This window comes from Ornithorhynchus anatinus, unplaced genomic scaffold (assembly GCF_004115215.2).
Source record: "Ornithorhynchus anatinus isolate Pmale09 unplaced genomic scaffold, mOrnAna1.pri.v4 scaffold_344_arrow_ctg1, whole genome shotgun sequence".
Lineage (NCBI taxonomy): Eukaryota > Metazoa > Chordata > Mammalia > Monotremata > Ornithorhynchidae > Ornithorhynchus > Ornithorhynchus anatinus.
In genome coordinates, this window is record NW_024396779.1 from 674,489 (window position 1) to 698,719 (window position 24,231).

Here is a 24,231-nt window from a genome sequence, read left to right on the forward strand (position 1 = left end):
GCCCATCAATGGGCAGGGATTGTCTCTATCTGTTGCCAAATTGTACATTCCAAGTGCTTAGTACAGTGCTCTGCACATAGTAAGTGCTCAATAAATACTATTGAATGAATGAAAGAAGCAGAGACGATGAAGTTGCTTCACCCTCCTGAGCTGCAAGAGAATAAGAGTGAATAACATTGATAATAACTGTGATATTTGTTGAGCATTTACTATGTGCCAGGCACTGTACTGAGCCCTGGGGTGGATACAAGCAAATCAGTTTGGACACAGTCTTTGATCTTCATAGAGCTCACGGACTCAAACCCAATTTTACAGATAAGGTAACTGAGGCCCAGAGAAGTGAAGTGAATTGCCCAAGGTCACACAGCAGACCGGTGGCGGAGCCAGGATTAGAACCTATGACCGTCTGACTCCCAGGCCCATGCTCTATACACTGTGCTAAGCTGCTTCATCTAAATGTGCACATACTGGGTTCCTCTGGGTGAGCTCAAGGCTGCTGCTCAATACCAATTTCTTTCCTTGTTCAGGATCCTAACAGACATGCTCAGAACTGACTATTCCAGGGAAGACCCTTTGTACTATAAGACTCTCCATGGGTTTTCTAGGAACACCAGGAATTATGAGGAGCAGCATGGCTTAGTGGAAAGAGCATGGTCCTGGAGGTCTGGGTTCTAATCCACGTGCCTGTTTTGGGCAAGTCGCTTAACTTCTCTGTACTTCAGTTCCCTCATCTGCAAAAGTGGGGATGCAATACCTGTTTTTCCTCCTAAATAGTCTGCGAGCCCCATGTGGGACCAGATTATCTTGTTTGCAATCATCATGGCCTAATTGAAAGAACATGGTCCTGGAAGTCAGGGGATCTAAGTTCTACTCCCACCTCCACCACTGGTCTGCTCTGTGTCTTTGGGCCAGTCATTTATATTATCTGTGCCTGTTAACTCACCTGTAAAATGGGGATTAAGACCATGAGCCCCATGTGGGATATAGATTAGGTCCATTCTGATTGGCTTGCATCTATCCCAAAGAAAAATGCAGTGCCTGGAAAATAGTAAGTGCTTAACAAATACTATAAAAAATAATCTGATATGATTACCTCGTATCTTCCCCAGAGTTTAAAATAATGCTTGACAAATTGTAAGTGCTAAACAAATACTCCAATTATTTATCTCTACTCATCTGACCTATTCTGGGTAGTCTGTGAGGTTCACGCTCACATTTGTTTGCTCTTTCATAGCAAAAGTGAGATCATTCTCCACAAAGCACACATATGGACTGTAAACTAGTTGTGGGCAGGGAATGTGTCTCTCAACTCTGTTATACTGCACTCCCCCAAGCACTTAGTTTAGTGCTCTGTGCATAGTAAGTGCTCAATAAATACATGAATGAATGAATGAATGGACATGTCCATAAAGTCTTACACTCTAAATCACGAGGGCAGCATAAACATATTTAGAACTAGGACAGTAAAAATTAATGATTGGATGTACAGTCAATGGTATTTATTGAGCAATTACTGTGTGCAGAGCACTGTACTAAACACTTGGGAGAGGACAATGCAACAGAGTTGGTAGACATGCTCCCTGCTCACAAGAAGCTTTCAGTGTAAAGGGAATGGGACAAGCGAGAGCAGAGTGGTATAGTGGTATGATAACAATAATAATAATAATAATAATGGTGGTATTTGTTAAGCTCTTACTATGTGCAAAACTGCTCTAAGCACTGGGGGCATACAATGTAATCAGGTTGTCCCACGTGGAGCTCACAGGCTTCATACCCATTTTACAGATGCGGTAACTGAGGCACCGAGAAGTGAAGTGACTTGCCCAAAATCACACAGCTGACAAGCGGCGGAGCTGGGATTAGAACCCATGACCTCTGACTCTTAAGTCCAGGCTCTTGCCCCTGAGCCACGCTGCTTGGGACTCAGGGAACCTGGGATCTAATTCTGGCTCTACCACTTGTCTGCTGGGTGACTTAGGCCAAGTCACTTTACTCCTCTGTGCCTCCATTCCCTCGTTTGCAAAATGGGGATTAAACACCTATTCTCCCTCCTACTTAGACCGTGAGCCCAGTGTGGGTCCTGATTATCTTTTATCTACCACAGCATGTAGTAAAGTGCTTAGCACATAGAAAGCACTTACAAATGCCACCATTATTATTATTATTATTAGGACAAGTGAAGTGTTCTCTCAGGGAATGAACATTCTTCTTATTTTCTTCAGCGTCCAGTAACTCCAGAATTCATATAGAAAAGCATTGCCTTTCCATTTCTCATTTCCAATCTCTTATTCCCCAGGGTGCCTACAGCATCACTGGAGAAGGAATGTTCAACATCACCACTGGGATGGAATTCCTCCTCCTGGGGTTTTCAGAGGTCCGGGAGCTGCAGCTGGTCCACGGCATGATGTTCCTCCTGGTCTACCTGGTGGCCCTGATGGGGAATCTCCTCATTGTCACTGTCACTGCCCTCGATGAGCGCTTCCATACCCCTATGTATTTCTCTCTCAGCAACCTGGCCCTCATTGACCTCTGTCTCATCTCCGTCACAGTCCTCAAGTCTGTCGTCAACTCCCTGACCAACAACAGATCCGTCTCTTTCCTGGGATGTATTTTACAAGTTTTATTTTTCATATCTTTGGCATCCACTGAAATGATCTTGCTCACCGTGATGTCCCATGACCACTATACCGCCATCTGCCACCCCTTGCGCTATGAGGTCGTCATGAACAGAGGGGCTTGTGGGAAGATGGCGGCCACCTCCTGGCTCAGCGGGGGCCTCTCCGCCCTCATGTACATGGCCACCACCTTCTCTGAGCCCTTCTGCAGGTCCCAAGTGATCCACCATTTCTTCTGTGAGACTCCCCACCTCCTGGCCCAAGCTGGCTCCACTGTAATCCTTAGAGAAGTCAAAGTCACGATCTTTACTGCAAGCCTCTCCTTTCTTTGCTTCATTTCTATCATCATCTCTTACATCCGTATCTTCTCCATTGTGCTGAAGATACCATCGGTAGAGGGCCGATCCAAAGCCTTCTCCACCTGCCTGCCCCACCTGGTCGTTGTCGTTCTTTTCCTCTCTGCAGGGGCCTTTGCATATCTAAAATCCAAGTCAAATGGTCCTTCAGGGGTGGATCTGTTTCTGTCCATGTTCTATTCCATAGTGCCTCTGGCCATAAACCCCATTATCTACAGCCTCAGGAACAGAGAGCTGAAGGTCGGTCTGCAAAGGATGTTATGTGGGACAGTGTCCAACTCTTTGCTCTTTCATTAGTCCTTTAGACTGTAGGGGAGGTAGCAGTTTGTGGTGGAGTTGTTCAGCCATGATGCAGAGAGTTAAGCAATCAATAATACCTACTGAGCACTTGTATGCAGATCACTATACTAAGCACATGAGAGCACAGTACATTAGAGTTGGAAGATACAATCCCTATCCTCAAGGAGTTTGTAGTCTAGAGGAATCATTCAATCAATCAATGGTATTTATTGAGCGCTTATTGTGTGCAGAGCACTTATTAAGCACTTGGGAGAGTACAGCACAGTAAAGTTGGTAAACCCAATCCCTGACCTCAGGGATCTTGCAGTCTAGAGGAATCAGTCACTCAATCGATGGTATTCATTGAGCGCTTACTGTGTGCTTGGGAGAGTACAGTTCAGTTGGTAGACACCATACCTACCCTCAAGGAGCTCACAGCCTAATGGGGAATATAGACATGAAGATAAATTACAGGTAAGGGAAGTAACCCCTCTTAGGGTTGCACCTGGAGAGTTTCCAGTATTATACCAAGTCTAGGCTATGGGAGGGAGAGTCAAGCAGAGGTCTACCCATTCCACTCCTAGCTTGGGCAAGGGTTAGTGAGGGAAGGCAATCTGCTACAATCAAAACTCACCCATGCTGGGCAGCAGGGGCATGGGAGAGAGTCGAGGGTGGAGATTCAAGTTTATTGCGTGGAAGGAGCCAGTGGTAAACTACTTCTGTAGCTCTATGGTTACACTACCAGAATGACTGCAGATAGATAGAGGGGCATTCTGGGAGAAATGTGTCCGTGACATTGCTATGGATCGGAAATGACTCGATGGCATAAGACAAGAGAAGCAACTGAGTATAAGGGTTTGGTCATATGATATACCATTATGTGATGGAATCAAATGTCTGAGAAAATCCTGGATGAATAATAGATTTTCCATCCTCCTTTTGCCCTTGCTTGGCTTTGCTGTCTAACTGAACCTCTGGGCTCCCAGACCCTAATATCATGGTACCTCTTTTCTTCTCATATTTTCATCATTCCCTGAATCCACGGTGCAGAAAAAATGATTCCGCTGTCCTGTCTAATGGGGTTAATTAGACTCTGAATTTCCCAATCTGTTCCTCAGGGAACGTTTGGGACAACAGTCTCAGAAAACACCATGAAATAGGTCTGATCATCAGATTCTCAGTCTACTTATTCATTGAACTTCGAAGACCAAGGATGGAGCTTGATCTGCATCCTGGAGCCGTGTTTTGACATGATAATAAGAGAATGGAAGAAAATAGCCTCCCTTTCCATGGAATTTCAACCCTCCTGCACCAGAGAGACTTAAATTCATTTTCGGCTTCCATATCTATTTTCCTTATTCTTCAGTTGGGATCACTGGGCTAGTAGGCAGGGAAGGGACCCATTGATTGGTAAAGCAAGGACCCAATCAATAAATCAATGGCATTTATTGAGTGCTTAATGTGTGGAAACCACCGTACTAAGCACTTGGGAGAGTACAACACCAGAGCTGGTAGACTTATCACAGTTACCTGTTTTCTAAATCTGCCTGTGGACATCTGTACCTACTGTGGGGTAAGTTCACCTTGGCTGTTTTCTGGTGCAGAACTGTGATTTAGAGGCTGGAAGGAGGCAAAGTAGGCACTGTAGGAACCTTTCTCTGGGAATGCCATGGCTCAGGAAGTCAGTTAATCAAACAGTAGTACTTATTGAGCACTTACTGTGTGCAGAGTATTCATTCATTCATTCAATAGTATTTATTGAGCGCTTACTATGTGCAGAGCACTGTACTAAGCACTTGGAATGTACAATTCGGCAACAGATAGAGACAATCCCTGTCCACTGATGGGCTTACAGTCTAATCGGGGGAGACAGACAAAAACAATAGCAATAAATAGAATCAAGGGGATGTACATCTCAATAACAAAATAAATAGGGTAATAAAAATATATACTGTATTAGAGTAGATACTGTATTATTAGTATATATATATATACTGTACAGGATACTGTACTAAACTCTTGGGAGAGTACAATATAACAATAAACGGTCATATTCTCTACCCATAACGAGCTTACAGCATGGCTTAGTGGATAAAGCACGGGCCTAGGAGTCAGAAGACTGTGGGTTCTAATCCCGGCTCCACCACATGTCAGCTGTGTGACCTTGGGCAAATTACTTCACGTCTATGGGCATCAGTTTCCTCATCTGTAAAATGGGGATTAAGAGTGAGAGCCCCATGTGGGACAGGGACTACGTCCAACCTGATTTGCTTGTATCTACCCAGCACTTAGTATAGTGCCTGGCAAGCACTTAGCACTAAGCGCTTACCAAATACCACAATTATTATTATTAGAGGGGGAAACAAGAATTAAAATAAATAAATTGCAGCTATATACATAACTGCTGTGGGGCTGGGAGGGGGATGGATAAAGGGAGCAAGTCAAGGTGACACAGAAGAGAGTGGGAGAAGAGAAAAGGAGGGTTTACTCAGGGAAGGCCTCTTGGAGGAGGTGTTCCTTCGATAAGATTTTGAAGGGAGAGAAATTGTTGGGTATGAGGAGGGAGGGTGCTCCAGGCCAGAGGGAGGATGGGGGTGAGGGTTCAGCAGCAAGATAGACAAGATCAAGGTACAGTGAGAAAGTTAGCACCAGAGGAGCATGAGAGGGAGGACCAGTTAGACCCAGTTTTGAAGATATAGGCATATGTAAGATGACGCGTAATATCATCAGTAGTTCATCCAGCCCCAATCATTATTATTATTATTACTATTATTGTTGTTACTACATTTGTTAAGCACTTATTGCGTGTTAAGCACTGTTCTAAGAGCTGGGTTAGGTACAAGTTTATCCAGCTGGACGCAGTCCCTGTCCCACATGGGGCTCACAGTTTAAGTACAAGGAGAACAGATATTTACTCTGCATTTTACATTTGAGGAAACTGAGGCACAGAGAAGTTAAATGACTTGCCTAGGGTCACAAAACAAGCAATTGGCAAAGGCAGGATTAGAACTCAAGTCCTCTGACTCCCAGGCCTGGGCTCTTTCCACTAAGACATGCCGATTCTCAAAACTCTGTTTTTTGTCTCTAGTAGCGCAAAAGGATCTTTGGGAGAACAGTATTATAGTTGCTTTCCTGAACCCCTGAACTTTCAACAGAACCACTCAATCTCCAAGGGCTCCTTCCCCTCTGCCTTCAAACATGCCCACGTCTCCCCCATCCTAAAAAAACCCGCTCTTGACCCCACTTCCCCCTCCAGTTATCGTCCTATCTCCCTACTACCCTTCCTTTCCAAAATCCTAGAACGAGTCGTCTACAATCGATGCTTAGAATTCCTTAACTCCCATTCTCTCCTAGACCCCCTTCAATCTGGCTTCCGTCCGCTCCACTCTACCGAGACTGCTCTCTCTAAGGTCACCCATGACCTCCTTCTTGCCAAATCCAATGGCTCCTACTCCATTCTGATCCTCCTTGACCTCTCTGCTGCCTTTGACACTGTCGACCATCCCCTCCTCCTCCATACCTTATCTCACCTGGGCTTCACGGACTCTGTCCTCTCCTGGTTCTCCTCTTACCTCTCTGGCCGATCATTCTCGGTCTCCTTCGCTGGAGCCTCCTCCCCCTCCCATCCTTTAACTGTTGGAGTTCCTCAAGGGTCAGTTCTTGGCCCTCTTCTGTTCTCCATTTACACTCACTCCCTCGGTGAACTCATCCGCTCTCACGGCTTTGACTACCATCTCTACGCAGATGACACGCAGATCTACATCTCCGCCCCTGTCCTCTCCCCCTCCCTTCAGGCTCGCATCTCCTCCTGCCTCCGGGACGTCTCCACCTGGATGTCGGCCCGCCACCTAAAACTCAACATGAGCAAGACTGAGCTCCTCATCTTCCCTCCCAAACCCGGTCCTCTCCCAGACTTCTCTATCACCGTGGATGGCACGACCATCCTTCCCGTCCCGCAGGCCCGCAATCTCGGTGTCATCCTTGACTCGTCCCTCTCGTTCACCCCACACATCCTATCCGTTACCAAGACCTGCCAGTTTCACCTCTACAATATCGCCAAGATCCACCCTTTCCTCTCCACCCAAACGGCTACCTTACTATTACGGGCTCTCGTTATATCCCGGCTAGACTACTGTGTCAGCCTTCTCTCTGACCTCCCTTCCTCCTCTCTCGCCCCGCTCCGGTCTATTCTTCACTCCGCTGACCGGCTCATCTTCCTGCAGAAACGATCTGGGCATGTCACTCCCCTTCTTAAACTCCAGTGGTTCCCTATCGACCTCCGCTCCAAACAAAAACTCCACACTCTAGGCTTCAAGGCTCTCCATCACCTTGCCCCGTCCTACCTCTCCTCCCTTCTCTCTTTCTACCGCCCACCCTGCACGCTCCGCTCCTCTGCCGCCCACCTCCTCACCGTCCCTCGGTCTCGCCTATCCCGCCGTCGACCCCTGGGTCACGTCCTCCCGCGGTCCTGGAACGCCCTCCCTCCTCACCTCCGCCAAACTGATTCTCTTTCCCTCTTCAAAACCCTACTTAAAAATCACCTCCTCCAAGAGGCGTTCCCAGACTGAGCTCCTCTTCCCCCTCTACTCCCTCTGCCATCCCCCCTTTACCTCTCCGCAGCTAAAGCCTCATTTTCACCTTTTCCCTCTGCTCCTCCACCTCTCCCTTCCCATCCCCACAGCACTGTACTCGTCCGCTCAACTGTATATATTTTCGTTACCCTATTTATTTTGTTAATGAATTGTACATCGCCTTGATTCTATTTAGTTGCCATTGTTTTTACGAGATGTTCTTCCCCTTGACGCTGTTTAGTGCCATTGTTCTTGTCTGTCCGTCTCCCCCGATTAGACTGTAAGCCCATCAAACGGCAGGGACTGTCTCTATCTGTTGCCGACTTGTTCATCCCAAGCGCTTAGTACAGTGCTCTGCACATAGTAAGCGCTCAATAAATACTATTGAATGAATGAATGAATGAATGAAAAACATTTAAGTGTGTGCTTTCTAACAGCTTCTCTTTCTCCTCTATATCATTAATTTTCTTCATCATCCCTGACTAAGCTCTCATTTCCCCTCCCCACTCTCTCTTCTGCATCGTTCATGCACTCCAGCTTCATTGAAATTCACCCCACCTTCAATCCCAGAGCATTTATGTACATATCCTTACACTCTGCAATTTCCCCTGTCTGAAATTTTTCTCTTTCCCCCTCTGGACTGTAAGCTCCCTGTGGGCAGTGTTTTTGTCTACCAACTCTATCGTACTCTCCCAAGTTCTTAGTACAGTGCTCTGCACACAGCAAGCGTTCAATAAATATCATAGATTTATTGACTGATTCCTCTAAACTGTAAGCTCCTTGTGGGCAGGGAATTTGTGTACCAACTCCACTGTACTTTCCCAAGCAATTGGTACCATTCTCTGTACACAGTAAGTGCTCGATAAATACCAATGACTGATTTGTGTAGTGCTTCACATTCAGAAGGCTCTCCATAATAACACTAGTATCATTATGGTATCATCTATATATCTATAATTTTATTTATTTATACTGATGTCCACTTATATTGGTATCTGTCTCCCGTCCTCTAGACTGTGACTCGTTGTAGACAGGGATTGTCTTGCTTTATTGCTGTATTTGTACTTTCCTAAGTGCTTATTACAGTGCTCTGCACACAGTAAGCACTCAATAAATCTGATTGATTGCTTGATTGATTCATGATTATCATGATTATTATAATGAGGGTTGAGAGCCATACTGAAGGGAGGAATAGATCTTGGCAAGGTCTGGGTAAGTGATACTCTGGTCTAAACAGATATTATCCCAGTTCAACTGCGAGAAACAGAGTGGCCTAGTGGAAAGAACATGGGCCTGGGAGTCAGAGGACCTGGGTTCTAATTCCAGCTCTGCCAATTGCTTGCTGTGTGACCTTGGGCAAGTCACTTCACTTCTCTGTGCCTCAGTTTCTTCAACTGTGAAATGGGGATTAAATATGCTTTTCTTTCTACTTCAACTGTGAGCCCCAAGTTCACAGATCAGACTTGTTTAATTAGACTCGCTTAATTAATCAGACTTGCTTAATTAGATCAGACTTGTACCTACTCCAGTTATAGAATACAGGAGGAAGCCCAGAAGGAATGCTGTTTCACCCTCTAGGGACTGCCAGTGAAAAGCAGTGTGGCCTAGAGGCTAGAGTCCAGGCCTGGGAGTCAGAAGGACCCGACTTCTAATCCCGGCTCTGCCACTTGTCTGCTGCGTGTCCTTGGGCAAGTCACTTCTCTGTGCCTTAGTTAACCCAACTGTAAAATGGAGATTAAGACTGAGAGCCCTATGAGGGATAGCGACTGTGTCCAACCCAATTATCTTGTATATTCCCAGCACTTAGTAGAGTGCCTGCCATGTAGTAAGCACTTAACAAATACAATTGAAAAAAAGTGAATGTGCAGTATTCAGATTTCTCGGGATGAGGGGAAGGCTACTTCTCAGGACTGCTTTCTTTTGTTATTCTAGATCCAAATAGACATTCCAAATGGCAGCCTGCTCTGAAGAAATTACCAGACCTTCCATTGATTGTGGTTTTCCTAGGAATTCCTGACTGTATCCTATTCCAGACTTTTTCACTGAACCAGTTTCCTAAGAAATCCCGATTTTATCCCAACTCACTCAGCCAATTCTTTGTATTCTGATACATTTCTTTCACATTAATTCCACATCACGCATACAACGAAATCATGATTCTCCCTCATGATTCTCCCTCTTTCACAACTAAAGGAGCCAAAGTATTATGACTTAGTGGAAAGAACACAGGTCTGGAAGTCATTGAACCTGGGTTCTAATCATGGCTCCATCACTTGCCTGCTGTGTTACCTGGGACATGCCACTTAACCTTTCCGTGCTTCAGTTTCCTCAACTGTAAAATGGGGATTCAATATCCATTCTCTTTCCCACTTAGACTGTGAGTCCTATGTTGGACATGGACTGTATCCAACCTGATTAACTTGTGTCTACTTCAGTGCTTAGAACAGTGCTTGGCTCCTTAGTGCTTAACAAAAAACCATAATCATCAAAGCCTCAACATTTCCATCCATAGCCAACTCAAACTGAACAGGGTTATGATCCTGAATTTACAGTCAAAGGTTTCTCCGATAAGGAACAAAACATTCTGTATATGTTCACCAGTGATTTGAGCAAGTCACTTAACTTCTATGTGCCTTAATTACCTCATCTGTAAAATGGGGATTAATACTGTGAGCGCCATGTATGACAGGGACTGTGTCCAACTGATTAGCTTATATCTACTCCAGGGCTTAGTACAGTACCTGGCACATAATAAGCACTTAATAAATACCATAAAAAAATCAGGTATCAAGTGGCCTCAGAACATTACAGTGGAAAACTGCCTTTTCCTTCTCATTTTTCACTTTCAGAGTCCCCAAAGGATACCTGAAATATCTCTGGGGAGAAAATGGCCAATGTCACCACCATGATGGAATTCCTCCTCCTGGGGTTCTCGGAGGTACGGGAGCAGCAGCTGGTCCACACCGTGCTGTTCCTCCTGCTGTACCTGGAGACCTTGACAGGAAATCTCCTCATCGTTGCTATCACGACCCTCAACTGGAGACTCCACACCCCCAAGTACTTCTTCCTCAGGCACCTGTCTATCCTCGACCTCTGTTACATCTCCACCACTGTCCCCAAATTCATTGTCAACTCTCTGACTGACCGTAGAGAAATTTCTTTCCTGGGCTGTGTCTTCCAAGTGTTTGTCTTCATATCTTTGGCATCTACCGAAATGGCCTTGCTCACGTTGATGTCCTTCAACCGCTACGTGGCCATATGCCTCCCCCTGCGCTACGAGTTCGTCATTAGTCGAGGGGCCTGTGGGAAGATGGCGGCTTCTTCCTGGTTCAGTGGGAGTCTTTCTGGACTTATGCAAACAGCAGTGACCTTCTCTCTACCCTTCCGTGGGTCCAATGAGATCCACCAGTTCTTCTGTGATATCCCCCAGCTCCTGAAACTCTCTGGTTCTGACTGGATCATGGCAGAGATGGACATTTCAGCCCTCATTGCATGTCTTGCCTTCATCTGCTTTGTCTCCATGATCATCTCTTACGTCTGCATCTTCTCAGCCGTGCTGAGGATACGGTCCTCAGAAGGCCAGAACAAAGCCTTCTCCACCTGTCTGCCCCACCTCGTCGTTGTGGCTTTCTTCTTCTCCACCAGTTCCTTCGCTTATCTGAAACCGCCCTCTGACTCTCCCTCATTTCAAGACCTGCTGGTGTCCATGTTCTACACGGTGGTGTCCCCTACAGTGAACCCCCTCATCTACAGCCTGAGGAATAAGGACATGAAGGCTGCCCTGAAGAAGATCATAGGAAGGGAGAAGTTCACTTAGAATGGAATGTGATTTTGCTTTCAATAGCTGTTTTCCCATTTATCAGATGGCGTCTCACTGACCTGCAAATGGAGGTGAGGGAAGAATGTTGCAATATAATTGAAATAAAACTTCAGTGGGCTTACATATATACATATATACATACATTCATGCAGAAGCAGAAATGGCGTGGTCTACTGGTTAGAGCACAGGCCTGGGAGTCAGAGAACCTGGGTTCTAATCCTGGCTCTGCCACTTATCTGCTCTGTGACCTTAGGCATGCCCCTTAACGTCTTTGCTCCTCAGTTACTTCATCTATAAAATGGAGATTAAGACATGAGCCCCATGTGGGACATAGAGTGTTCCCAACCTGATTATCTTGTATGTACCCCAGCAGTTAGTCCAGTGCTCTGCACACAGTAAGCATTCAATTAATACAACTGAATGATTGATTGATTGATGTATATAAGTGCTGTAAGCCTGGAGTGGGGTGAATATCAAGATGTTAAAGGTTACAGATGCAGTGATTTTGCTCAGGTTGGAGGAAAAGATCATCAATGGTATTTACTAAGCGCCTGGAAGAGTCCAATATAGACGAGTTGATAGACACATTCCCTGCCCACAGAGAGCTTACAGTCTATCTCTCCCATCTCTGTTTCCTCATCAATTTGTCTTTTCTTCTCTCTGCCTCTGGCTTGTCTCCCTCTTCTCTGCCTCCTTCCCCCTGTCCCTAGGTCTGTCTGTTTCCCTCTGTCTCCCCCATCTCTCTCTGTCTCTGTCTCTTTCTGTTCCTCCTACATCTCCCCAACTTCCTCTGTCTGCCTTTCCCCATCTCTCAGTCTGTCTCTTAACCTCTAGAAGGGATGCTCCCTACTAAAGGTTGCCCCTACTAGTGGCCTTTTTCTAAGTTCCTGGAGCCATGTGCCAAGGACATGGATATGCCCTCTGCCATTCTAGGTCAGGCCCTCCTCAGGGCCTTACTGGGAGGTTTGCTCCATGGCTCTTTCAGTCAGTCTGTCAGTCAATCATATTTACTGTATGCAGAGCACTGTACTAAGCGCTTGGGAGAGTACAATATAACAATAAGCATGGGCTTAGGAGTCAGAGGAAATGGGTTCAGAGGAAATCCTGGCTCTGCCCCTTGTCTGCTGTATGACCTTGGGCAAGCCACTTAACTTCTCTATGCCTTAGTTACCTCATCTGAAAAATGGAGAGTAAAATTGTGAGCCCCACGTGGGACAACCTGATTACTCTGTATCTACCCCAGCACTTAGAACAGTCCTTGGCACATAGTAAGCACTTAACAAATGCCATCATTATTTTATTATTAAAAGTTGCTCAATCCCCATTTTGTAGTTGAGACAACTGAGGTGCACAGACGTAAAGCAACTTGCCAAAGTTCACACAACAGACAAGTGGCAGAGCTGGGATTTGAAACCGGGTCCTCAGAATCTGAAGAGATTCTGCCTCCCCACTCTATGCCCCTAGGGGTTGGGCAAACTCATTTAGACATTCACCTGTTTGGAGCCTAAGGGCTTGGTCCAGGAGAGTTATTGTGGTTGCTTCCTGCTCTGCCCATCCACTATTCCAGAAAGGTCACAGATCAGAATGCTAAAATGAAAAAAAATAAAGATTTTTAATTTTTTTTAGATTTTTAAAGAGATTGCAGCTCTTTCGGATGGAAAGAACAGGGAGCTGGAGGACATGAAGTCATCATTTTGGAGCTGATGGTCATAAATCGACTTTCCCAGATTTCTACATCCTGAACAAAGTTCGGAGAGTGGTGGGCCCCATAGATAGAAGAGGAAAACACTGTTGATTCTAGCCTGGAAGTTCTAGACTGTAACCTCACTCTTTAGACTGAAAGGCCGCTGTGGGCAGACAATGTGTCTACCAACTCAGTTACATTGTACTTACCCAAGCATTTAGCACAGTGCTCTATACACAGTAAGTGCTCAATAAATACCACTGATTGATTGGTTGATTTATTGAGAGGAAAAGGAAAAGAGGAGGAGGTAAAGTAACTTGCCCAAAGTCAGACAGGAGATAAATGGTGGAGCAAGGATTAGAACCCAGGACCTCTGACTTTCAGGCCCAGACTCTTTCCACTAGGCCATGATGGGACTTAATAATAGAACTTCTCATATGGTGAGATACTTTAATAAAGATTAAACAGTAGTTTAAGGACATTCATTGTTAAGGAATATAGCACAAAATGGAATTTCATTTTCTTATTCCATAGCTTCTGGCACATATTCTAATTTATAACATGTAATTCTATGAGAAAATCTACTCACTTTGATATTCACTCCAGCCTCACACCATTTATGTGCATATCCTTATACTCTAGTACTTTTTCTATCTATAATTTATTTCAATTTCTACCTCCCCCTGTATACCGTAAACTCCCTCTGGGCAGGTATTGCATCTACTAATTCTGTTATACAGTACTTTCTCAACCACTTAGTTCAGTGATCTGCACATAGTAAGCATTCAATAAATGCCACTGAATGATTGTTCTAATAATTTTATTTGTCACATTTCTTTGGTGACGCAAAGATGAGAAATGAAATGGGAAAAGTGATGTTCACAAGCTGTGGCTAATGGAAGGCCAAACGACCTAGCAAAAGAGAGTGGGAGTGGAATTACACAGCTGTAATTTATTTATTTAAATTAATGCCTGTCTTCCCCTCTAGACTGTAAACACACCGTGGGCAGGGAATGTGTCTGTTATACTGTTATATCATACTCTCCCAAGGGCTTAGTACAATGCTCTGTACACCATAAGTGCTCAATAAATACTATTGGTTGACTGACTGATTGGATGAGGGAGGTGGGAAGAGTGCAGAGCTGGAAGGACCAGGATCAGAGTTCCAGAGTGGGGACTGATTCAGGATTGATGCGCCCCATACCACTCAACTAGGACTTTCCCAGAGACTCAGGATGGACATGTTGGGATCTTCCTCTTTGCCTGTGGGAGGCGCTGCCCTCGGCCTCCTCCTGGGGACAGAGATTGGTGCGTTGCTTCACCGAACTCATGCCCTCATGATCAATCATGGATGGGAGGTTGGGAGCTGAAGGGAAGGGAGGAACGTGAAGGATTTGGTAGCCGACCTGGGAAATCACCTCAGGAGAAATAATACCCTCTGGGGGACGCCCATGGCGTCTTGTGTTCATGGGGAAGGGCTGCATTTGAACCCTCACCTTCGAGTGCCCACTTCCCTGAGCCTGGCCCTTGGGGGTCTCGCCTGATTGTGCCCCATTTATGGATTCCCCTGCCTCTCCAGAAGCTGCCCTCTGGTGTTCCTGTCTGGCCTCAGCAGGATCACATAGACCTTGGGCCCAAAGCCGAGGATCCCGGTGCTGGAGGACAGGATGGAGAAGACTTCCACGGCCACCATGGCCTTGCCCTTGGTGCTCAAGTATATGGGCAGGAAGGAGACCCAGATCCTGCAGTACACCAGCATGCTGAATGTGATGAACTTGGCCTCACTGAAGCTGTCTGGCAGCTTCCTGGCCAGGAAGGCCACAGTGAGGCTTACTAGGGCCAGGAGCCCCATGTAGCCCAGGATGCAGTAGAAGGCGGTGGGGGAGCCCTCGTTGCACTGGACGATGATAACCCCAGCTTCAGACGTCACGTCCACGTCAGGGAATCGGGGGGAGATCCCCAGCCAGACCGTGCAGATGGCCACTTGAATGAGAGAGCAGATGCAGATGATGGAGGAAGATGCCTTGGACCCCAGCCAAGTCCTCATTCTGCTCCCCTGCCCGGTAGCTTTGAAGGCCAGGATCACAGTGACTGTCTTAGCCAACACGGTAGAAATGGCCACTGAGAAGATGACTCTGAAGTTCATCTGTTGCAGGAGGCAGGTGGCCAGGCTGGGATGGCCAACAAAGGTCAAGGAGGACAGGAAGCGGAGCAGGAGGGCAGTAAGGAGTGTGTAACTGAGACTGTGATTGTTAGCTTTCACTATGGAGGTTTCCCGGTGGTGGATAAAGACCCCTAAAACCAGAGCGGTTAGGAGAGAGAAACAGAGGGCTAAGGACACCAGAACCATCCCCAGAGGTTCCTCATAGGAAAGGAAGATCATCGCTTTCAGGTTACACTGATCTCTTTGAGGATTTGGAAATTCATCTTCAGGGCACTTGCATTAATAATAATAATAATAATGCTAATGTTGGTATTTGTTAAGCGCTTACTATGTGCAGAGCACTGTTCTAAGCTCTGGAATAGATACAGGGTAATCAGGTTGTCCCATATGATGCTCACAGTTAATTCTCATTTTACAGATGAGGTAACTGAGGCACAGAGAAGTTAAGTGACTTGCCCACAGTCACACAGCTGACAAGTGGCAGAGCCGGGATTCGAACCCATTACCTCTGACTCCCAAGCCCGGGCTCTTTCCACTGAGCCATGCTGCTTCTCAATATGCATTGATCCATATCTTAAAGGAATAAATGGGATTTCCCTGCTCACCTGGGATGTGGCGTGCATTTCTGGTCCCTGGGCAAGAGAAGTTCACAATACTGGTGCAAAGGAAGGCAAAGAAGAGCAACCAGGAGAATAAGATGAATGGAGAAGCTGCTTTCGAAGGACTGGGACTTGTCTACCAACTCTGTTATACGATACTCTTCCAAGTGCTTAGTATACAGTGCTCTACACATTATAAGCACCCAATAAATGCCACTGATTGACGAACGATAAGTTTGGTTCAGTCTGCCCAGTTACATTTGCACTTGGATTTTTATCATGTATTCACCTACACCCTGCTCAGCCTCACAGTCCATACCCTTAATTTATTTTAATATCTGTCTCTCCCTCTGGACTGTAAGCTCCCTGAGGGCAGGGAAGATACCTACCAACTATTATATCATACTCTCCCAAGCACTCAGTACAGTGCTCTGCACACAGTAAGCACTCAGGTGATTGATTGAGGGTGACGAACATGTCTAACAGCTCTGTCTTGTACCCTCCCAAGTGCTTAGAACAGTGCTCCACCCAAGGGAAGGTGCTCAATTAAAAACACTGATTGACTGACTGATGACAGGGGAATGAGGGAAGCCTCCCAAATTGCAAAGGCTTTGGACCGGGCACAGAATCCAACCTCGATGAGACAATAGGGCACAGAGGAGACTGGGGGTCCCAACTGCCCCCCACCCCCCACCTCCAGCCTGGTCTATTGGATGGAGCTGGGGCCCAGGAGTCAGAAGGACCTGGGTTCTAATCCTGGCTCGGCCACATGTCTGCTAAATGCCTGCTGTATGACCTTGGGAAAATCAGTTCACTTCTCTTTGCCTCAGTTACCTCAGTTGTAAAATGGGAATGAATAATAATAATAATAATGATGGTATTTGTTAAGCACTTGTTAAGTGCAAAGCACTGTTCTAAGCACTGGAGGGATACAAGGTGATGAGGTTGTCCCACGTGGGGCTCACAGTCTTAATCCCCATTGTACAGATGAGGTAACTGAGGCACAGAGAAGTGAAGTGACTTGTCCAAAGCCACATGTCTGACAAGTGGAGGAGCCAGAATTAGAACCCAAATCCTCTGACTCTCAGGCCCATGCTCTTCCCACTAGGTAAGACTGCTATTCTTCCCCAACACTTAGCATACTGCTTGGCACAGAGTAAGTGTTTTAATAAATACTCAAACCACATAGCCATTAACCACTACTGACTGGGCTCTGGACCAAACAGACCCCCGATTCCTCCAGAATCCTGCTGACCACCAATTACAGCTTCCAGGACCCTGGGTATCCACCTTTTTTTCATGGCATTTGTAAAGTGCTTACTATGTGCCAGGCACTGTACTAAGTGTTGCGGTAGATACAAGCTAATCAGGTTGAACACAATCCATGTCCCACATGGGCTCACATTCATAATCTCCATTTCACAGATGAGGTAAATGGGACACAGAGATGTGATTTATCCTAGATCATAGAGCAGAAAAGTGGTGGAGCTAAGATTAGAACCCAGGACCTCTAACTCCTAGGCCCTGGCTCTTTCCACTAGGTTATGCTGCATCTCAATAATAAAATTCTTCACGCTATAAATTACTTTAATAAAGATGAAATAGTAGTTTAATGTTAATGTTAGAGAACATAGCACAAAGTGGAGTTTCATATTCTTTTTCCATAGGTTCTGGAATAAATCCTAATTTATAACATGTATTTACATGAGAAAATCAACTCCAAGGTAAATTAGGGTCAACGTGGATATTTTGATGATGATAGTGTCATTTGTTAAGTACTTACCATGTGCCCTAAGCATTTATTATATCCCCCTCTATATTGTAAGCTCGTTGTGGGCAGGGACTGTGTCTGTTTATTGTTTTATTGTATTTTCCCAAGTGCTTAGTACGGTGCTCTGCACACATTAAGCACTCAATAAAAATGACTGAATTGAATGCCAAGCACTGTTCTAAGCCTGGAGTAGATACAAGTTAATCAAGTTGGGTGCAGTTCCTGTCCCACGTGGGGCTCACAATCTAAGTAGCAGGGCAAACAGAATTGAAACCCACTTTACAGATAAGGAATCCCATTTTGCAGGTGAGGATTTTTGCTTCTCATTCAGTCCTCCAGATTATTTAAGAAGACTTTAATAGTCCGATCACCTTCCTCCCCACCTCCCAATCCAACACCACAACTCTCCCCAATGTCAAATCCCTCTTCCTCCGAAATCCTTCCCTGATTAGTTCACAGCACCCCAATCTCTCTAGCTCATTGCTCAATATATATGGTGCTCCTAACCTTAGCACTTATGCATATTTTCATATTTTATGTAATGATTTATTCAGCTATTTTTCATCCTGATACATTTTTGCTACTACTAATAATAATTGTGGTATTGGTTACTCAATCAATCAGTAGTATTTATTGAGCATCTACTGTGTGCAGAACACCATACTAAGCATTTTGAACAGTACAATGTAACAGAGGTGGTAGACAGGTTCCCTCCCCACATAGAGCTTTGTACCAAGCTACTGTGTCAGATGCAAGTTCATCAGGATAGATACAGTTCTTGCACCACTTGGGACTCACAGTCGAGTAGGAGAGAGAACAGGTATTGAATCCTCATTTTACAAATGAGGAAACAGAGAAGGTAAATAACTTGCCCAAGGTCACCCACCCGGGTGGTTGGCAGAGCTGAGATAGAACTCAGGTCCTCTGACTCCTAGACCTGTGCTCTTTCTACTAGGCCATGCTACTTCCCCTTCATTCATTCATTCATTCATTCAATCATTCATTCAATCGTATTCATTGAGTGCTTACTGTGTGCAGAGCTTACTGTGTGCTTGGGAGAGTATAATACAACAATAAACAGACCCAGTCCCTGCCCACAATGAGCTTACAGTCTAGAAGGGGAGACAGACACTAATATAAATAAATAAATTGCAGAACACTATATTAATCACTTGGGAGAGTAAATGCAACAGAGTTGGTAGACACATGCCCTGCCCACAGTGAGCTTTGTTTTATGATATTTGCTAAGTTCTCACTATGTGCCAGGCACTGTTCTAAGCACTGGAGTAGAAGGAAGTTAATCAGTTTGGGTACAGTCCATGTCCTACATGCGGCTCACAGTGCCAAACCCCATTTTACAGATGAGGTAACTGAGGCATAGAGAAGTTGAGTGACTTGCCCAAAGTCACACAGCGGACATATGGTGGAGGTGTATCTAGAACCCAGGTCCTTTTCTCTCCCAGGCCCGGGCTCTAACCACTAGGCCATGCTGCTTCCCCTGAGCTTAGAGTATAGAGAAGGGAGCTTGCCCCCTCCTACCATACCTGGCTGATCTACTACAACACTTGACTCCTCCAATGCCAAGCTACTCACTGCACCTACTCACTGGTGTTTTAGAGGCAGATCTTGACAAATAGTAAGCGCTTAACAAATACCATCATTACTAGGTCCCAATGATAGCCAAAGGGACTAGAACATAGTTCCAATGTTCTTTTTTAATTTTTTATGGTAGTTGTTAAGAACTTACTATGTGCCAAGTACTGTTCTAATCTCTGGGCATTGTTCTAATTGCTGGGCACTGTCCCAAGTGGTGCTATTAATACCACAACTAATGTCAATGCTCTGCCATTAATGAACTTGTGTCTAACTCAGTGCTTAGACCAGGACTTGACACATAATAAGTGCTTAACAACTACCATAGAAATAAAACAAAACGAAATAAAAACCCCCAAATGATTGTTTGGTAATTTCCATTGCCTTGGTTTCCCCCATAATGAGCGATCTTAGATTGTGAGTACCCCCTCCCAATGCTTAGTATAGCGCCCTGAACACAGTAAGGCCTTAATAAATATTATTACTACTACTATCATTTTCAGTATTTTTGCTTAGCCTAACCTTCTTGCCAAATGCCCAAGAAGAATTGTCTCCTAGACAATCTCTTTTTTTTAAATGGTATTTATTGAGCATTTGCTATGTGGAGAGCACTGTCATAAGTGCTTGGGAGAGTACAGTACAACACAATTAACGGGTATGTTCCCTGCCCATAACGAGTCTTACTCTCTGTACTGTCAGCTTCTTGTGGGCAGGGAACCTGCATACCAATTCTACCGCTTTGAACTCTCTTAATCAGTAAATTTATTATTCAATCACTCAGTCAATGGCAGTCTTGAGCACTGACTCTCTAGAGGGTTAGGCATGCCAGGGAGGGAGTGGAGGGAAGGGAGGACAGTGAGGCAAGGATTCAAAGAGAAAGCTTTGTACTGAGGACCATTTTGGCCAAACCTTCCCTGAAGGAGAGCTCTGTGTACACATCCATGGCAAAGGGAGAGAATCAGTTCACCCTGGAAATGAAGTGGACAGAGAAGATCTTCCCCAGGGTGGCCTTCATGTCCTTGTTCCTCAGGCTGTAGATGAGGGGGTTCAGGGTGGGGGGCAACACTGTATAGAACACAGACACCAGCAGGTCCAGCTGCGATGGGGATGACGAGGGTGGCTTCAGATGGGCAAATGAACTGGTGCAAAGATATAAAAAGACCACAATGAGGTGAGGCAGACAGGTGGAGAAGGCTTTGGTCCAGCCCTCGGTGGCTGGCATCTTCAGGACCGCCAAGAAGATGTGGACATAAGACACGAGAATGGATACAAAGCAGCCCAAACACAAAATAACACTGAGGACAAGAACACAGATCTCTGCTCGGGCCTCCCCAGGGCACATGAGTTTGAGCAACTGGGGGACATCACAGAAGAATTGGTGGATAATGCGAGGACCACAAAAGTGGGAGGAAAAGGTGGCAGCCATGTGCATCAGGGAGTAGAAACCCCCGCTGAGCCAGGAGGCAGTGGCCATCTTCCTACAAACCTCTTGGTCCATGATGGTGTCATAGCGCAAGGGGCAGCAGATGGCTGCGTAGCGGTCATAGGACATTGCAGTAAGGATGAAAAACTCTGAACCACCAAAAAGAATCATTAAAAGGACCTGTGTAGTACACCCCAGGAAGGAGATGGATCTGCTGTTGGTCAATGAGTTGAGGATGGATTTGGGGACGGTGGTGGTGATGTAGCAGAGATCTAAGAGAGACAAGTTCCTGAGGAAGAAGTACATGGGGGTGTGGAGATGCTGGTCGAGGGTGGGGATGGCTAAGATAAGGAGATTCCCTGTCAGGGCCACCAGGTAGACCAGGAGGAACAATGCGGCGTGGACTAGCTGCAGCTCCCAGACATTCCAAGAAACCCAGCAGGAGGAATTCCGTCACCATGGAGACATTGGCCATTTTCTACTTGGATTTCCTGAGAACAATGTGGACAGGAAATGAGAAAGTGGATGATTGGAATTCATTTAAAATTCTAGCTGGATGCCCAATTTGAAAACATACTATTCCTCAACTTCTCATTCATTCATTCATTCATTCATTCATTCATTCATTCATTCATTCCATCGTATTTATTGAGAAGTGCAATTCAGCAATAGAGACAATCCCTGCCTACACCGGGTTTACAGTCTAGAAGGGGGAGACAGACATCAAAACAAGTAAACAGGCATCAGTATAAATAAATAGAATTATACATATGTACATATATACACAAGTGCTGTGGGGCGGGAAGAAGGAGTAGAGCATAGGGAACAAGTTGGGGAGACCTGGAGGGTAGGAGGAGCTGAAGGAAAGGGGGGCTTTAGTCTGGAAAGGCCTCTTGGAGGAGGTGAGCCTTCAGTAGGGCTTTGAAGGGGGGAAGTGTGATTGCATGGCGGATGTGAGGAGGGAGGACCTTCCAGGTGCTTAAGAAAGGATTTGGGTCAAGAGAAGCAGCGTGGCCTAGTGGAAAGAGCCCAGGCTTGGGGGTCAGAGGGCCTGGGTTCTAATTCCCATCTATTCTCCATTTACTTCCTTGGAGAACTTATTCGTTCTTATGGCTTCAACTACCACCTCTAATAATAATAATAATGTTGGTATTTGTTATGCACTCACTATGTGCCAGGCACTGTTCTAAGCGCTGAGGCAGATACAGGGTAATTAGGTTGTCCCATGAGGGCTCACAGTTTTAATCCTCATTTTACAGATAAGGTAACTGAGGCACCAAGAAGTGAAGTAATAATAATGTTGGTATTTGTTAAGCACTTACTATGTGCAGAGCACTGTTCTAAGCGCTGGGGGAGACACAGGGGAATCAGGCTGTCCCACGTGGGGCTCACAGTCTTAATCCCCATTTTCCAGATGAGGGAACTGAGGCCCAGAGAAGTGAAGTGACTTGCCCACAGTCACACAGCTGACAAGTGGCAGAGCCGGGACTCGAACCCATGACCTCTGACTCCAAAGCCCGTGCTCTTTCCACTGAGCCACTCTGCTTCTCCAGGTGGTGGAGCCAGAATTGGAACCCATGGCCCTTGACTCCTAAGCCCGGGCTCTTTCCACTGAGCCATGCTGCTTCTCTATGCAGGTAATACCCAAATCTATATCTCCAGCCCTGGTCTCTCTCTTTCTCTTCTGTCTCGCATTTCCTCTTGCCTTCAAGACATCTCTACTTGGATGTCCTCCCTCCACCTCAAGCTTAACATGTCCAAAGCAGAACTCCTTGTTTTCCTACCCAAACCCTGTCCTCTCCCAACTTTCACATCAGAGTAGATGGCACCCTCATCCTTCCTGTCTCACAAACCCATAACCTTGGCATTATCCTTGACTCCTCTTTTTCATTCAACCCACATATTCAATCCATCACTAAATCTTGTTCGTCCCACCTTCACAACATTGCAAAAATCCACCCTTTTCTCTCCATCCAAATGGCTACCATGTTAATGCAATCACTCATCCTATCCTGCCTGTATTATTCCATCAGCCTCCATACTGTCCTCCCAAATTTCTGTATCTTGCCTCTCCAGTCCATACTTCACTCCGCTGCCCAGATCATTTTTCTACAAAAATTTTCAGGACATGCCACCCCACTCCTCAAGAAACTCCAGTGGTTGCCCATCCAAATCAGCATCAAACAAAAATACCTCACTATTGGCTTTAAAGCACTCTATCACCTTGCCCCCTCCTATCTCACCTCGCTACTCTCCTACTACAACCCAGGTCACACAATTTGCTCCTCTAGTGCTACCCTTCTCACTGCGCTTGGGTCTCTCCTGTCTCACCACCGATTACTCACCCACATCCTGCCTCTGGCCTGGAACTGCCCCCCTCCTCAAATCTGACAATTACTCCCCTCCCCTTCAAAGTCTTATTGAAGGGATATCTCCTCCAAAAGCCCTTCCCAGACTAAGCACCCCCTATCCCTTTCACCCACTCTCTTCTGCCTCACCCTGACTTGCTCCCTTTGTTCTTCCCTACTCTCAGCCCCACAGCACTTATGTACATATCTATAATTTATTTATTTGTATTGATGTCTGTCTTCCCCACTCTAGACTTTAAGCTCATTGTGGAAAGGGAATGTGTGTGCTTATTGTTGTAGTGTATTCTCCCAAGAACTTGGTACAGTGCTCTGCACACAGTAAGCTCTCAGTAAATATGATTGGATGAATGAATGACTGAATGAACGAATCCTGGCTTCACCACTTTTCTGCTGTCCTTCCAATTTAGACTGTGAGCTCCATGTGGCACATGTACTCTGCCCAACCTGATTATCTTGTATTATCCCAGGACTTAGCATACTTCCTGGGACAGAGTAAGTCTTTATCAAGTACCATTAAAAAAATAAAAGTTTCCTGGAGGAGGTGGTTTTTCCAAAGGGCTTTTGAAGATGGAAGAGTTGAGGTCCAGCAGCTTTGAAGTGGAAAGAGTTCTGAGAGAAGTGTGTGAACTTGGGGATAAAAGTAGGAAAGAAGAAACAGGGTGTCCAATGGATAGGGCACAGGCCTGGGAGTCAGAAGGACCACTACTTGTCTGCTGTGCGATCTTGGGCAAGTAACTTCGCATTTCTGTGCCTCAATTTCTTTATCTGAAAAATCGGGTTTAAGACTGTGAACCCTATGTGGGACAGGGACTGTGTCCAACCCTATTATCTCATTTCTCACCCGACATTTAGAAAAGTGCTTGGCACTTAGTAAGTACTTAATAAATACTGCTATTATTATCATTATTATTATTAATAAATGAGGTCCAGTGAGCTGATTATGCACAAAGAATGCAAGTTGGGGCTTTTAGTGGGAGAAGAGTGTGG

At 45.6% G+C, this 24,231-nt stretch overlaps 4 protein-coding genes across 4 annotated transcripts; 2 read left to right on the plus strand and 2 right to left on the minus strand.

Annotated features, from left to right (window-relative positions):
* Window positions 1–126: 126 nt before the first annotated feature.
* Window positions 127–9,789, plus strand: LOC100680681 (olfactory receptor 14A16-like). Its single transcript, XM_029057142.1, has 4 exons — window positions 127–166; window positions 1,235–1,239; window positions 2,297–3,211; window positions 9,754–9,789. The coding sequence occupies exons 1-4, from the start codon at window positions 127–129 to the stop codon at window positions 9,787–9,789; spliced, it is 996 nt and encodes a 331-aa protein (XP_028912975.1).
* A 919-nt stretch (window positions 9,790–10,708) lies between these two features.
* On the plus strand, window positions 10,709–11,638 carry LOC100079361 (olfactory receptor 14J1-like). Its single transcript, XM_001510290.2, has one exon. The coding sequence runs from the start codon at window positions 10,709–10,711 to the stop codon at window positions 11,636–11,638; it is 930 nt and encodes a 309-aa protein (XP_001510340.2).
* A 3,242-nt stretch (window positions 11,639–14,880) lies between these two features.
* LOC114808883 (vomeronasal type-2 receptor 26-like) lies at window positions 14,881–15,708 on the minus strand. Its single transcript, XM_029057143.1, has one exon. The coding sequence runs from the start codon at window positions 15,706–15,708 to the stop codon at window positions 14,881–14,883; it is 828 nt and encodes a 275-aa protein (XP_028912976.1).
* A 4,414-nt stretch (window positions 15,709–20,122) lies between these two features.
* On the minus strand, window positions 20,123–21,192 carry LOC100092037 (olfactory receptor 14A16-like). Its single transcript, XM_029057144.2, has one exon. It carries the CDS (start codon window positions 21,179–21,181, stop codon window positions 20,411–20,413), a length of 771 nt encoding a protein of 256 aa, XP_028912977.2. The 5' UTR covers window positions 21,182–21,192; the 3' UTR covers window positions 20,123–20,410.
* Window positions 21,193–24,231: the final 3,039 nt, after the last annotated feature.

What these genes read in the sequence shown, in the direction of transcription:
- LOC100680681 (XM_029057142.1), top strand. Translation starts at nt 127, where the DNA reads ATGAAGTTGCTTCACCCTCCTGAGCTGCAAGAGAATAAGA. An exon ending in TCAGGAACAGAGAGCTGAAG is followed by an intron (nt 3,212 to 9,753) that starts GTCGGTCTGCAA and finishes TTGTTATTCTAG; the next exon opens with ATCCAAATAGACATTCCAAA.
- LOC100079361 (XM_001510290.2), top strand. Translation starts at nt 10,709, where the DNA reads ATGGCCAATGTCACCACCATGATGGAATTCCTCCTCCTGGGGTTCTCG.
- LOC114808883 (XM_029057143.1), bottom strand. Translation starts at nt 15,708, where the DNA reads ATGATCTTCCTTTCCTATGAGGAACCTCTGGGGATGGTTCTGGTGTCC.
- LOC100092037 (XM_029057144.2), bottom strand. Translation starts at nt 21,181, where the DNA reads ATGTACTTCTTCCTCAGGAACTTGTCTCTCTTAGATCTCTGCTACATC.